Source organism: Danio rerio, chromosome 13, assembly GCF_052040795.2.
Source record: "Danio rerio strain M-AB ecotype USA chromosome 13, GRCz13ab, whole genome shotgun sequence".
Taxonomy (NCBI): domain Eukaryota; kingdom Metazoa; phylum Chordata; class Actinopteri; order Cypriniformes; family Danionidae; genus Danio; species Danio rerio.
The window spans coordinates 39,967,286-39,984,053 of NC_141033.1; the positions used below are offsets into that span (position 1 = coordinate 39,967,286).

The 16,768-nt window shown below is 34.2% G+C and overlaps 1 protein-coding gene across 2 annotated transcripts in view; it reads right to left on the reverse strand.

Moving 5' to 3' along the window:
- Positions 1–16,768, reverse strand: part of kcnh5b (potassium voltage-gated channel, subfamily H (eag-related), member 5b) — an 81,232-nt gene that overhangs the window by 48,979 nt on the left and 15,485 nt on the right. For both annotated transcript variants that reach the window (XR_015506235.1, XM_087279639.1), the window contains exons 6-7: positions 13,456–13,848; positions 744–1,173 (exon numbers count right to left, since the gene is read on the reverse strand). Coding sequence is in view for 1 of the 2 variants with exons in the window: in XM_087279639.1 (XP_087135765.1) it covers positions 744–1,173; positions 13,456–13,848 (823 nt within the window). In the remaining variant the exon portion in view is untranslated. The remainder of the gene's footprint in view (positions 1–743; positions 1,174–13,455; positions 13,849–16,768) is intronic.

Consider the following 16,768-nt stretch of genomic DNA (forward strand, 5'->3'; position numbering starts at 1 on the left):
GTTTGAGTGTAAGAATGTTCAGGGTTCATGCTGACATCGCTGAACCCAAGGTACTGCCATGTACTTTGAGACAGCTATGCTGAATAAAAAGCTTCATTGAGATCTTCTACGTCCTCCTTATTTTTTTTTAAACATGCAGACTGGCAATGGGCTTAGACCAGAGGTTCCCAAACTTTTCAGCCTGCGACCCCTAATATGACGATGCCAGTGACTCGCGACCCCCAATATCCTGGTTATGAATACAGAAACCTTGCATGCAATGTCACAATCTGCTGCATCTGACGCTATTGCTGTGTCTTTAATATAATGTAATTACCACTGGGGTCACAATCCAATAGAACTATTAACTATAAACTACTATAGTAACTATATAGTAATTTTAAACGACTATATTTTTCTCTTCAGTAGGTTATGGATAAAATATGGTCATTCTTATATGATTTAATAATAATAATAAATAGATTTTTTTAAATCACCAGGCGACACTCCTTCATTGTCCCGCGACCCCTCGAGGGGTCCCGACCCCCACTTTGAGAACCCCTGGCTTAGACGACAACATGCCTGGTGTATTAACATAAAACTATCCAGCCTATCTGCCAAAATTAAAGACAACAACCATTTTTTCTGTTTTAAAATTGAAATCTCATTAATTAAAGTCTATTTTGCTGGTCATGAAGATTTATCAAGTGGAAACAACAACACAGACAGTTCTGGGAAATATGCAAAAGAAGACAAACACTCACATCCGACCATCATCATGGCCACAGAGAAAATCTTCTCTCCATCTGTTGTTGGCGCGATGTTTCCAAAGCCAATGGTGGTCAGGCTGGTCATGGTAAAATATAGTGAGGTTATATATAGAGAGTCTTTACCGGGACCGCCCTCCCACTGGCCGGTCCCACTGGCATTGTAGCGGTACGGGGACCCGATGCTGGTGGCTAACTGGAAGAGCCAGCTGTCAGTCTTGATGGTGTTGGTTTGTTCGTCAATGACCTCATAATCTCCAATGCTGTACCAGATGCAGGCCAGCCAGTGGGCCACTAATCCAAATACACAGACCAGTAAAACCAGCACAGCCGCACCATACTCCAGATAGTGGTCCAGTTTACGTGCAACACGACCCAAACGGAGCAGTCGGACGACCTTCAGAGAACTAAACAAGCTGCTGATGCCCTGGAACGAGAAAAATAAAGACAGTAACATTCAGTACAGTATATAATAGAATAAAATGAAGTAATGCAACACAAATATACTTTAGGCATGGGATGATAACTGATTTTCAGGTTTACCGCATCAAGGTTTAAGTCAAAAACCACAAAGAAAATTCTGCTATACCGCTCTTATGGTATAAATAAGTTTTTTTTTTTTACATGTTTTTTATGATTATTTTGTTTACAGTATCTCCACATCAAAAGCTACTGAACAGCTCATGATTCAGTAAACATCTGAAAAACAAACAGCTTATAAATCAACATCCAAGCCTGCTATAGACCTGAACACTGCAGTGGCTTAATTTATATGCAAATAATAGAAGGATATCCAGAGATGGCTTTTCCAGTTGTAAGAAAATCTGTGTTTTTAAAATTAATAAATATAGCAGAAGTCAATGATTTATTTAAAGTATTTAGCCTGACATGTTTACTGTTTAAAAATATTTTAAATGTTTCTCAAAATAAATTATTTTGTGTTTAAAGGGGAAAAAAAAGTTGTTTTTACCGAGACATTTAAAAAAGAATATATTTTAGAGCAGTAATAACAATCCTGTGATACAGTGAAACCATGATGTTTTTATCCAAGGTTATCATACTGTCAGAATCATAGGTAACACTTTATTTTGATGGTCTGTTTGAGTTTTAGTAGACTGTCTGCTTAATATCTGCAATGTAACTTCAATTCAACAAACAAACCAACATAATAAATGGTGACTGAATCTTATACCAGGCCATGCCTACTTTAGTATTAAGATTATTGTTTTTAATCATTCAATTAATCAATTCATTATTATATTAAAGATTTATTATATAAGTAGCAAATTTATCATTCACATTTTGCTTATAGCATTTTTACATGTATTTTATGTATTACTTTTATATTTTTATACACAAAGCTGTCATTTTTATTAAAGCATGTTAATTAGTTAATTAGGCAGGTTAGGGTAATTAGGCAAGTTATTGTATAATGCTGGTTTGTTCTGTAGACTATCGGAAAAAAAAATACTTAAAGGGGCTAATAATTTTGGCCTCAAAATGTTTTAAAAAAAAAAATTAAAACTGCTCTATTGTAGCCTAAATAAAACAAATAAGACTTTCTCCAGAAGAAAAAATGTTATCAGACATACAAGGAAAAAAATTCAAAGGGGGGCTAATAATTCTGACTTCAACTGTATATATTTATATATATAAAATAAAACCATAGCTTTGTGTTTTGTGTTTTTTTCTTAAAATGTACAATTTGATTAGTGTTTTACATACATATTTTCTCTTTATAACCCTAAAATTACACAATCATACACACTGACATGCGGCACATAAACAAAAAATTGATTTGATATTCAATCTCTCTGGTTCAATCATTTCTCCACAGTCATTAATCACAAAGCTGATTAAATACACACCATCCAGTCATTTTACCATTTGACACAGATCATTGTTAATTGGACGCCACATTCTGAAACATTGAGTGCTATTAAAATTTCTCAGCTGACTGAACACCCTCTTTACAGTACTAATTGCACAAAATAAGATTCTACAAACAGTTTGCTCTAAATTCGGAGAAGGTGAGCTGAACAAACGTGACAAAGTGGTTAGACATGAGAATCACTTTGCGAGGAGAACGCTCTGTTCTCCCACATGATCCATCAACATGAAAAGGCCTCTGAAAATTTTATTTCAGGCAGTCCTTTAGTCTATTCCCTGCATTAAAACAGTACATTTCAGTTCAGCCTGACCTAGTGTGACCATCAGGCATTTCACTTTTTCCTTTTAAAAGCAAAATCAGGCTTGGAGGAAAACAAACAAAAAAGGACCACAATGCAGCCTGTTACTCATTTTCCTTCGGCTTAGTCCCTTTTTTCATCAAAGATCACCAAAGCAGAACGAACCACCAACTTATCCAGCATATGTTTTACACAGCGGATTCCCTTCCAGCTGCAACCCTGGGAAACATCCATACACATGTTAACATAGAAAACGTTTGAGAGCTAAAGTGGCTGATTTTCTTTTGACCTTAAACATCTATACACACTTATTCACACACATACACTATGGCCAATTTAGTTTATACGAAGCCTGTGATAAATTGCAAAGAATATACTGTGTGACAAAATCCCAAACCTGTACAATACGCCAACTGTACTTTTGACCCTTTGCACAAGACTGTTATGAAGCGTTTAACAGTCATCATGATGTAAAAACCTTACAAGTTTTAATCTGTAGATTTTTTAAAAATTGTATAAACATTTATATTATATTATATTATATTATATTATATTATATTATATTATATTATATTATATCATATTATATCATATTATATTATATTATATTATATTATATTATATTATATTATAATAAGATGATATATTATATCATCTTTGCATCAAATTACAAAAAACAAATACCGATTGTAGAGGTGTTTCTAATGCAGCATTTATGGGGCAGGACAGTAAATTTGACTTTGTTTTCTTTTCTGGGTGCCGTTGTTAGTCTCACACAGTTTTTTTTTTTTCCTTTTTCCTAATGTTTTGATAAAGCAATTGTGGAGTTTCTTTTATTATTTCAGCAAATGGGATTGAAATAAAATGATTTGTTGTACTCTCCCATTCACTGCGCTCTAATGACAACTATGATGACTTCCGCTACTGACAAACCCAGAAATGTGCAAATGTCCATGTGTTTGGAAATTTGCAAGCTTGTCATCTAAGTTTGGAGATATTAATGTACAGCATTTTCAATTGTTATTCAAAAATGCCAACAACTACAAAGGACAACAAAAGACATAATGCTAAATAAACACCATTAACTGAACAACTAAACACAATATAGAAGTAATGTTTTGTTTCACCTTGATTACTGTAAAAAGTCACATGCTTCTTGTATTTATTTCTCTAATGCTGGCCTGAGTTATATGGGAGTACTGACACTTTCCCTGAGATAATGATCCTATAGGCCATTTCAGTGTGGTGATGTCATTGGTCCATGAACATTTCCTGGTTGTTGTCAAACTATTTCATAACTGTAACAAGAATTCAGATATAACGTTAAAACAGTTGTCATAACATTATTTATAAAAAATAAAAACATGAAACAGGAAATACGTCAGGACTGTTGCTATTGTTTACATCTCTCAAAATGGTCAATACATTTTCCTCATACTGAGGAATGTGGTTAAAAATAAATTGATTTTTTTTATTTAATAATAAAAAAATTATTAAATAATTTGTATGTATTGGAAAAACTGTCATAGTCATTGTAAAAAACTGTAATAACTAATTTAAATAACTTATTTCTTTTATCTTTGCCATGATGACAGTACATAATAATTTACTAGATATTTTTTTAAAATACTAGTATTCAGCTTAAAGTGACATTTAAAGGCTTTGTTAGGTTAATTAGACAAGTCATTGTATAATAATGGTCGGTTCTGTAGACAATCAAGAAAAGATATTGCTTCAGCGAGTTGTTAATATTGACCTTAAAATGTTTTTAAAAAATTAAAACTGCTTCTATTCTAGCCGAGATAAAACAAATAAGACTTTCTCCAGAAGAAAACATTTTTATAGAACATATTGTGAAAAATTCTTGGCTCTGTTAAACATCATTTAAGAAATATATGAAAAATAAATTCCCAGGAGGGCTAACGATTTTGACATCAACTCTATATCTAGGATCCCTAAAAGCAAAAAGAGGAATTGTGAAGCATTTCAAGCAATATTTTCTGCTTATATTAAGCCAAATGCTTCAGAGCTCATTGGACAGCGCTTCACAGTGCAGAGGGAGAATGACCAAAAGCATACTGCAAAAGCAACCAAAGAGTTTTTGAAGGAAAAGAAGTTGAATGTTATGCAATGGCCAAGTCAATCACCTGACCTCAATCTTATTAAGCATGTATTGCACTTGCTGAAGACAAAACTGAAGGGAAAATATAAAAAATGAGGAAAGCAAAAAGTTTTAAAATAAAAAAAAGTATTCTAATAATATCAATTTGATTCATTTCTCAATCTTTATAGCGTACATGAGCAATATCACACAAGTAGTAGTGCGATGTTGCTGTATATTGGTACTGGTGGGAGGCGTGTACAGCCACATTGCACTGCTACTCATGTGATACTGCGTTTATACAACAGTTTAATGGCATAATCATGTGCATAATAAAGAAAATCTAACACAGAGAGTCTAAAAACCATTTTGTAAGAGGAACTACTTTTTTCCGCTATTCATTCACATCTGCAGCTGACGACAACAGCAGAAACCGTTTCTAATTCACCAACGTTACTTTAGAGCAAGTATTTGAATGATTCTCTAGTGTAATGTCTAAAGCAGTGGCCACTAAACTTGTTCCTGGAGGGCCGGTGTCCTGCAGATTTTAGCTCCAACCCTAATCAAACACACCTGAACAAGCTAATCAAGGTCTTACTAGGTAAACCTGAAACATCCAGGAAACTGTGTTGAGGCAAGTTGGAGCTAAACCCTGCAGGACCACCGGCCCTCCAGGACCGAGATTGGTGACCCCTGGTCTAAAGTGATGACAAAACAGGTGATTTTGCCCACATTTTAAGATTATAAGGCTGAACTGCATGAAATGCACCTTTAAAAGTACATTATGTTGTCCAACAGCTGCAATATTTGTGAAACTGTAGAATGTCCTATGCTTGTCTCTGTATGTGGGCGGAGTAATACACAAAAGTGACGAATTAAGAGGCTGGATGAGTGCTGTTATTTGCAGAATATCGCACAACAGACAGAACTGGTGTATAAAGCAATATAATAATTCATAATCTCTTCCCTCTTCAAAATATCACCACTTTCTTGTTTCTTTATTACATTTTTTATCAAAAATTAAAAGTACAGTAACAAAACAAAGCAGGCAGACATACCAAACTTTAGGAAGGGTTAATAAATAAATAAATGAATAAATAAATAAATAAATAAATAAATAAATCAGCCTTGTTGGTTTGGATGTAAAATCACCTAAATGGTTATTTGAGGTTAAATAGTTAAATGGCTATTAATGCTCTATTTATTGTAGTGAACGCAATACACCAGAGGCTGAATTATCGCAATTATGTGATAATTTTGGCACAAGAAACCTTAATTAAGTTGGCTTAAGTATAAATTGTAAAATACTCCAGAGTGCACAATATTAAACTGACTCATGTAATTGACCTTGAAAGGCAGTCTCAGTGCAGAGGACTCCTTAGCTCACCTCCACAGAGAATGCAGATTACATGATTTACATCAAGACATCTGGGATCCCACTAACATCTAGACAAAAGGCTTTCTCAGGGGGGTTCTGCTACAGTGAGCAAATCTCTGAGGTAAAACTTGTACAATAAACATACATCATGTATCCAGTGGCTTGTGCACTGATAGCACACGCAAACTTTAAAGGGACATTAAAAATGTAAATTCTGTCAACATTTACTCTGAGTTTCTTTCTTCTGTTGATGTTTTGAGGAAACCACTGACTTCAATATATTTTTCTGTTCCTACTATAGAATTTAATCTTCAGCTTTCTCCAAAATATGTTCTTTTGTGTTCACAGACAAAAGAAACACATAAAGCATAGGAACCACTTAAGGGGAGTATTTTTATTTTTATTTTTTTGCTGTCCCATGAGGAAACATAACCATTTTTCAACGTATTGGCATTTATACAATTTGTACTAATAGTCATTTATACCAAACGTCCAGTTTTAAAACAAGTTATTACACCAAACCCGTCGCTAAACATACCAATATAGCATCAAACCAATTCATAAGAAGCAGCCACTAAATCAACAATCTACGAATGGTTGTGAGATTGTGTTGGGGATTCAGAAAATCGGAATGAAAAACAATGCAAAGTTTAGAGACAAGAGCATTATCTCAGCATTAAATAACAAATATAAAATGTCCGTTTTGTGGATTATGCTGTATTTTTGTCCATTTTAAGTTTCTGATATGCTTCTAAATTTAAAAACGAGTACTAACACTAATGTTGAATACATAAATTATTAAACACATGCACATTTTGTCTCAAGTCAAAATATTAAAAATATTTTCTAGACAAGCAAAAAATATTGTCCTGTTTTAAGAAATATTATGTCAAATTTAAGTGTTTTTTTCTCTTAAAACCAGCATAAAAATCTGCCAGATAGTTAATCAAAATAAAATGATTTCAAATCAAATCAAATGAAAAACAATATTATTTTGTTAACACCATTGACAGATTATTTTGCTTGTTTTAAGGAAAAACTCACAAAATTTTGACTTATTGGGCTCTATTTTAACGATCTAGGCACAAAGTATAAAGTGCAGGGCACAAAAGCATTAAGGGCATGTCTGAATCCACTTTTGCTATTTTAAGGATGGAAAAATATACTCTGCACCCCGGCGCATGGTCTAACAGGGTTGTGCTTATTCTCTTAATGAGTTATGGGTGTGTTTTGAGTATAACGTCCATTAAACCAATCAGTCTCATCTCACATTCCCTTTAGGAGTCAGTTGCGTCGCGCCATGGCACATTTGCTATTTACATGGATGACTTCGTAAGTGGAAAAACATGCAAACAAATGCAAATTTTTATGAATAAACTGAAAAAAAAGCCACCGGATAAAGAAGGCATGGAGGTAGTTTTTTTTTAGATTATGTAGAAAATAATATATTTTAATCCTTAATTTTTTTTTCATTTGTAAAGATATTTGTGTATTGCTGTACATCCTGCATGTATTAAGTAATGTGTAATGGTTTAAACCTGCATAGGCACATAACTAATGAGCCCAGCGCTAGACTTTAGACCAGCTTTGAGATGGTCAATGGCGCAGTCTGTTTCAGTTCCACAAAACAGCAATGCACCAACAATGTGTCTTAACACATCCTTTTTAAACTGGCACACCCATGAGCTCAAAGTGGCATAAATGGATTTGCTATTTAAACAATGTGGTGGGAAAAAAGGAAAATTAAAGTTGGGCTGTTCTAAAAATAGCAACAAAGCTCGCCATGCACTTGCACCTTATTGCGCCGGTTGTATGATAGGGCCCTTAATTTCTGAAAACAAGACAATTTTTTTCTTGTCTAGACAATTCTTTTTGATTTAAGAATTAAGAAATTAGGACTACCTTATACCCCAAGACACTAATTTAAAAAGCTTAATGTAAACGATTCACAATATAAATTCCAGAAAAGTCAGGGAGTCAAAGGGAAAATAATATGAATGAAAGTGTGCTAGTGTTCAATATAAATGAGTTTACAGGTGTGTGTCTAGGATTTAGCTGTCTCCGATTCCTGTGTGAAAGAGAGAACGATCGACTGTGCACTAATCAATATCTATCCCAAAGCACATAACCTGGAGAGACTCTGGATATACAACATAAGCCAGTAGAGGATGCAAAGGACGATATGACTTTGTAAACCGTTCAGTTTCTAGGAGAAAGAATTTTACCAACAATCAGACGTGATTAAGTATTTGACCAATCAATAAAGAGCAGGCTTCTTTTTTATTAGTCTCAGTCTCAGATGGCACAACCACAGACCAGTGAAGACAGAAATTTGAAGTTTTCTGAAATGCTGTAGACCTCAATGCCTACTTTCAAAATCAAGCAAACAATTTTACAGTAAATGAGATAGAAATAGCAATGTGAATTTAGGCAGCTGAAAGTGTCATTATTTCATGATACAAGCAGCAATCATTCTTCTGCTTTATAAAAGCAACAAAACCTTTTATTGCATTCTGTTTTTTGTTATTCTTTTATTAGCAAGTATTTATTTTTTATGTCTATAATATTTTATAATTAGTAGTCAGCTATGTAATTTATAATTATACTTCTTATAGAATTTGCCATTAAAGTATTTACCATTTCATTATTATTATTATTATTATTATTATTATTATTATTATTATTATTAATAATTATACAATAATAGTATTACATTAAAAATTTGTTAAATTATATTTATATTAATATTATTATATTAAAAAATTAATTTACTGAATTATACAATACTAGTATTATTTTATTACAGTATATAAGCTAATAAAATTGTGTGGTACAAGTAACAATAATAATAATAAATATTATTATTATTATTATTATTATTACTCATTTTCCTTCAGCTTAGTCTCTATTTCAGAGGTCACCACAGCAGAATGACCCGCCAACTAGCACATGTTTTATGCAGTGGATGCCCTTCCAGCTGCAACCCAGTATTGGGAAACACCCATATACTTTTATTCACACACACACACAGTCATATACTACAGCTAATTTAGTTTATTCAATTTACCTATAGCGCATACACTAGATATCACATACGGACCCTGAGCATATGTCAATAGCACTGCCATATTTGTACCCAGCAAACAAAGAGAACAAAGTATAAAGGCAGAACATTTCATTGGTAAGGTTTAGCATTTTACATTTTTGTATGTTAGGAACATTTGTGCTAAACAAGTAATGTTATTGATGATAATACAGTCTCTTACTGCACTGACCATAAGGCAAAGTAGCACCAACTCACACTAAATACTAGTCTTATGCTAGTTTGGTTGAATAAAATCAGCAAACAATGTAAATTAAATATGACAACAAGGCACTGCGGTGCTAGAAACTTGTATTATTGTCGGCTAAGAGAATGAGTCGTTCAAAACGAAGATTCATTGACAAACGAATCACTCCCGCGAGTAGAATGAGAAGTGAAAGCGGGAGATTTATTTCAAAGGAGCGCTACCTGTACTAAAAAAATTCATCATCATCATCATCATCATCATCATCATCATAATAATAATCATAATTTAATAGATTTTTCAATGGATATTTATTTTCAAGATTTAGATATAAGAGAATGTCTCAATTTCAAAAATGTCATTATGATGTTGTAAATCTGTCTTTTTTATTAACATTTGTTGGATTTTGTTGGCCAGATGACATCCAAAATTATACTCAAATTATTCAATAAACAAATTTTTCATCATTACTTTTTCTCATGGTTCTGCTCATCTTGGCTGACAGAATACTGTTAAAACAGATTTTGGTTTGTAGACAGTTACCAGACAAGACTTGCTGTTAACAGGTTTTTGGGTATTAGACAACTCTTCTGGCTGCTTGTTTGGACCCAAAGCAAAACAGATATTTTCTGACTGGATCTTGGATCTGGGGGTAGATCTGATTTATCTGGCATGGAGACTGTGATCTTGCACACCATAGAATATAAGCACACAACTGAAATCCGCTCAGCAGATCTTACTACTTACTGTGCAGGGTTTTACTTGTAGCCTAAAATTTAATGGGCGGAGCAGCTGTCAATCTGAATATGCCATTGCCCCCCTGGCCCTTATGATAGGGCTGAACAATAATTTCATTATTTGACTATCTCATAATAAAATCTCATGCAATATTTTGTAGAGCTTGGCAGAGAACTATGGCTCTGTCTAGTAAATGCTACTCCAGCTGCACATAAACAAACACCAACTGCAAAGATGCTAAAAATGCTGTGAGTCCGGCAGTAATTGAAGGTTTTCAGGAACACACTTGATAAAGTGAGAGCATATGGGGAACAGTAAACTGACAGAACTTATAGGTCTGTTTTATTTGAGATGCTTAATAGCACATAAACTTGGCCAAAATAAGGTGTAAAATAGACCAGACTTGTAATGAGTCAAAAGGGTAAGGGATACTTTCTTCACTGAGATTCTTTCTGCCATATTTCGATATTCATTTGGAGGGAAAGCTGTTGCTGCAGTTCTGGTTTTCACACTGTAAGAAAATGATTTTCTTACTTTGAGTTTATGTCTTTTTTCTAGTACAAAAAAACTACAAAAGTTAATTTTTCTAGAATTTTTTTTTCTCTTTAAACCAAGCAAATTAATCTGCCAATGATAAAGTAAGCCAAAAAAGAAAAGAAAAGAAAAAAGGTTATTTTGCTTACCTCACTGGCAGATATACTGCATTTTTAAGGAAAAAGTTTTTTCTTTCTGAAATGAAAATGCTTCTTGATTTATTAATTTTATAATATTTGGACTAGAAACAAGACAAAAACTGTAAGAAAAGAATCAAAACAAACTCTCTTAAAACTATCAAGCTCTTTAAAAGTTTAAATTAATGTAAAGAAGAACCCTAAAGCATTATCTTCAGAAGTGTATACTGTACTTGTAAGGAGCCCAGACAAAGGTAATAATTGTTCAATCATGCACTTTCGAAAAGTTGAAAGGTTTAAAATATGTTAGGGTCAATACGGCAAAAGCTCGCTTGATCTTGATTTTCAGTATGAGTACGGACCGCGAAAGCGGGGCCTCACGATCCTTCCGGCTTTTGGGGTTTTAAGCGGTAGGTGTCAGAAAAGTTACCACAGGGATAACTGGCTTGTGGCGGCCAAGCGTTCATAGCGACGTCGCTTTTTGATCCTTCTATGTCGGCTCTTCCTATCATTGTGAAGCAGAATTCACCAAGCGTTGGATTGTTCACCCACTAACAGGGAACGTGAGCTGGGTTTAGACCGTCGTGAGACAGGTTAGTTTTACACATACCTGCACATATTGTGTGATTGTTACTCACAAGAACGAGCACTAATTGTCCTGTGATTTCTGACATTTTTCAGCGATTTTTCAAAACCTGTCTGTGAGTCAAAATCAGGGCTAAAATCATGCAGTCTGATTCTTTTATATTTTTCATTTAATTCTCATGTGCCTTGGACTTGATGATTTTGTTGTTTAAATATTTGTTTCTATTGTGATTTTAACATGTGAAGCTCACGTGTTTTTGCAGGTAATGTTCCTAGTGCCACAAATTAAGCATTCAATTGACCCTTCGCTAAGCCCCGACCTCCTTAGTTGCTGTTGCTATGCCTGTCAAGCTTTCGTGCCTGGCACGTCTATTACAATGTGTTTGCGCCGGTGTCAGACATTCCCAGGGATAAAATTAGTCATTTTTGGTGAACAGTGAAAAATAATCTAAAAACAACAAAATTAACCTTGATTTCTCTTTTTTTAACCAAAAAGCCTGATAGATTAATTGTTGTGCAATGAAATATAGCGTTACTAACCAACAAGGAAACATGCATGGACAGTGCTTTTACATCATTCATTCATAAAAAGAGCAGCCAGAAAGGGAAAATTGATGAATTTGTGCCAAATATTAGCATCATTGCCCCATAACAATGTACAGTAATTGTAACTGTCAGTATGTTTGTGTGCTCTTTATCCAGTTTCTATTCTAATTTCCAGTTAAGTGGAAGAAATAAATAAATAAATTGAAATGCAAATTAAAGTATAAATAGCCAAAGTGAACAAATAGATTTTCCCTACCAGCAAATATTAATCTGACACCAAATATAAAAGCAGACACTAACCCGGTATAAAGCCGTCACCAATGACAAAATCTCTAAAAGACAGATGAAAACAAACAAATGACTAAAAACAGCTGCGGGTGAAGTATATTGATCACAAGTGCTCAGATTGTGATCACATCTCGGTTTTGTTCTGTTGATATGTAATTTCAAATATTCATTGCTTGAAACAGATGGAAATATGATTGCTTTTAGTATGACTACTATTGCGAGGGCTTAAAAGGAGCAATGCTCATAATATCGAGCGGAAAAAAGGAAAAAGACAGCTGGGAAACATAACCTGTGTTGCATTTTTGTAGGAAACACAGTTTAGATCTTTTTAGGGTAAGAGGTGTTTGAGTTATTGCTGTCAGCCTATCATTAAATGTGTCAGGAAAATCGAAACAAAACCAACTTAACTCCGCTCCTTTAGCGCCCCTCACTGAGCTTGATCCACTCTGGCGTTTCTCCCCTTGGGTTTTAGGTTTTGAAAAGGGGAAAATTTCCACCACCCTGTCTAAACTTTTAGGATACAGGTTTCAAATTTGCACAATCCACATGCACAACACTTTGGCTTGTTTCCCTCGCTCGAAAGCTTGACAGAGCCCCTGCGAATGGCTACAGTTGCTAAGCCACGATTGATGGGTGGCGGTTTTTGGGTGTGGTTTAGCAAAGGGTCAATTCCTTTTGTTTGTACACTCAAAAAAATACTTTTTCTGTTTGTTCAAACTGCTTATTTAAAATGAGTTGAAACAACAAAATTCTTTAGATTTTTGTGGGAACAACTTAATTGTTTTATGTTCAATCAACCTATAACAATTAAGTTAACTTAATCGATTTGTATTGGGACAATATAAATGAATTGTGTGGAACTGAACATTTCTTTACACAGTGTATCAGAAACTGGTCTAAAGCAACAAAATAACAGGTCCGCTCACCTCATCCACGTTTTCAAAAGCATTGATGATGTCATAGGGCAGACAGGACAGCAAGTCTATAACGAACCAGGTCTTGAGGTAATTCATCCTGATCAGGTTGGGGTCTGAGATCACCTCTCCTCCAGGCCCGACAAACGTGGTGTGGAAGTTAAGCACGATGTCTACGAGGAAGATGACATCCACAACGCTGTCCAGAACCAGCCACGTGACGTTATTCTGTTTGGTCTTGAAGGAGACATTGTAAGGAACCATGATGGCAGTGTAGAAGGTAAGAATGAGGATGACCCAGTCCCAGGTGGTCTTAAAGGTACAGTAGTGTAAGATGATGTGAGGCGGGGTTTTGGGGGCTTCCTGCTTGTACTGCGGAAGGATATCAGAGCCCAGCTGAAGCACCTGAGAAAGACAAACAAGGCAAAAAGAGATAAAGGATCTCTGAGGAGATAAACAGAAATAAAATACACCAAAGTTCACAAGTTTATGAATATTAATGAATTGATTTAGCATTTATGTTCAATTTGATGCATGGTTACATTTTCACAAAGATAAAACTTTTCATTTTTAAAAACTAAAACTTTATTAAAACAGTTTATGTTTTCAATAATAACAGATGATATCAAATTATCTTGAAAAAAATGTTTATACGAGTTTTTAGAGATTTATTTTAAAAACATGAACTCCCACTATATCTACAGTATTTATGACTGTCACTCTATGTTTTGGTATTTACTAAATTCATTAATTGAAAAATTTTTGACTGTCCCTACATTGTGGTCAACTCTGTTACATCAGTTCTAAAAAGGCATAACACTGACAGAAAAAGCATACGACTTGCTCCAAGTAATGTCACTTCCTCTGGCAGGAAACTCTTAGAAGGTGTTAAGGCATGCAATTATTGTTGTCATTAATTTTTACAAAATCTTTAAATTACATCAACAGTAGATTAATTATACGTCAAATTTGTTATTGCAGCCTGATCGTATATGAAAAAGTATTTTTTGTTTTGTCAGTTCAGTGGCGAATTCATAGCAGTTTAGTTGATTGAAAATGTACGATTTTAAAAAGGAAGCATGGCACCCAACCCCGCCCCTAAACCCAACCATCACTGAGGGATAAGAAAATCATACTAAATTATAGGAATGAGTTTCATAAAAATTAGCCACTAAATCAAAAAGTTACAAACTGCCGTGATGTTGTGTTGATTATTGTGATACTTCAGTGAAATTTACTTTTTGAAAACTATAATATGAAGAAAATACCAAACAGCAACCTTCCGCTCTCCCTCAAGAAGCTAATGCGGAAGTAACTGAAGGAAACTGAAATTTTGCTAGTCCTGGCTCCATAATAGAGCAAATTTCTATTGACCTCACAGTTAAAATGGCCAAGTTTACAGCAGAAAAAAGGTGTTCACAGCCTGGTACAAGGAACAATTTTGGTTCATATAGCTAATATTACCCTTCATAATAACTGTGAGGAGGTGATTTTTTTATAACTCATCTATTTCCTTTAAATTAAGTTATATTAAGTCTGCTTAAGGGCGTGGCCACTTGAGTGACAGCTCGGTCTTGTTAATTACTATCATGTCACCTCAGCTGATTCTGGGTTATTAGCCGATGAATTCGGCATATATATATATATATATATATATATATATATATATATATATATATATATATATATATTGTGCTTTTGATTTGTTTTATGTGGTTTTACACAGTCAGTTGCCTTTTGGAATTATTTCCTACAATTATCAGATAATATGGCATGCTGTGTGCACTTAATTGTGCTCACAAACCTTTCAAGTGGCCTCCATTTCCCAGGTGAGTAAAATTATACACTTATATATCTTTTCTATAAATGTATTTGGTTTAAGATAATTTATCATTTATATTTTTCTTTAGAACTGTAATGCACTCCAAAATCTTACAGATTGATTAGCTGTAGGCTAAAAAACAGTCATCTGAAACATTGTCATACAGTGTTACGCCTTGATTTCATAAATAGCTTTGGATTTACTAAGACAGACTATATTTTAAGCATTTGGAACGTCATATGAACAATGCTTGGAGGCACAATGTATTACAACAGTGTTTTTAAAAGACTAAGCACTTTATTAATATAGTGTACATCCAAGCACATGTGGTCAGAACACAAACGAATCACAGGTAATGAAGTATTGGGAGTGCTCCGCCTCTTTGCCCTTTTTTGGTCACCCCCCAGTAGTGGCGACAGTTGGCCACGCCTACTTGTAGCTTCATTACTGCTCTAGAAACAAATGAGTGACGCCACGAATACAACATCCATTTCTTTTAGAGTCTATGGAAAATACATCAAATTCTGTGACATCCCATGTGGTATCTGGTTTGAGGTTAGCATCTTGAGCTAAAGCACAAAAAAGAGAAACATGTCAACTATGTTAGTGGTTGAAAATGTTTAATAAGAAGTTAAACAACAATCAGTAACTGAATCAAATGTTCTCATATCACATTATATCATTTTGCATTAATAATGGATTCAGTTTTCTGTAAATTAAACGTGTTCTATATCATTCCAGTTTAAGGGAAATGAATGCACAATGCACCATGATTCATATAAATTTAGATATCTTAAGCAATAATGTGAGAATGAAAATGAATGTAAAAAAAAAAAACCCTCAGGAACGTGTGTGTGTTTCAATATTGATACTAGCTCTGGCTTGCCTGGACAATACACTGTTCATTGTATACTTTGTGTAACCCCACCGGTCCTACACCACCCAACCCGCTCCAAGCTGTGATCGAACCGGCGACCTTACCAATGGGAGTCGGTTGCTCTAACAAGGAGGCATAAGACCATGGCCTCTAGTGTCTGTTGCCAGAGCACCTTTAGAGGTCAGAGGGGTGAGGTTTACCTGCATAGCACTTACTAGCTGGCCTCCATTACACTTGCATGTCTGTATAACAAAGTTGCTTTACTTAGAGACTGAACACAATTTCCTCTTTGAAAGAAAAAGACGAACAGAAGAGTATGGAAGAAGAAAGACAGACTGAGATCGCATGCTGTATCGATCTGCTCTATTTATAAATTTTGTAAAAAAATGTCTAATAGAGATGCAAGAAAAGAATTTGAATGCAAAACAGGTGGTTATATTTTGAATGCTAAGAAATGGTTCAGTGTAAAATTTGTTATATTTGATATAGTGTAAAATAAGTTTATACAACAAAAATAAATGTGCATTAAAGTCAAATCAGCATCTAAAATGTAGATTTTCTGGCATCAAAAGATAGATTGGTTTCATTTTCTTGAAGATTTTCTTTTTAAATCATTGTAAAATTGA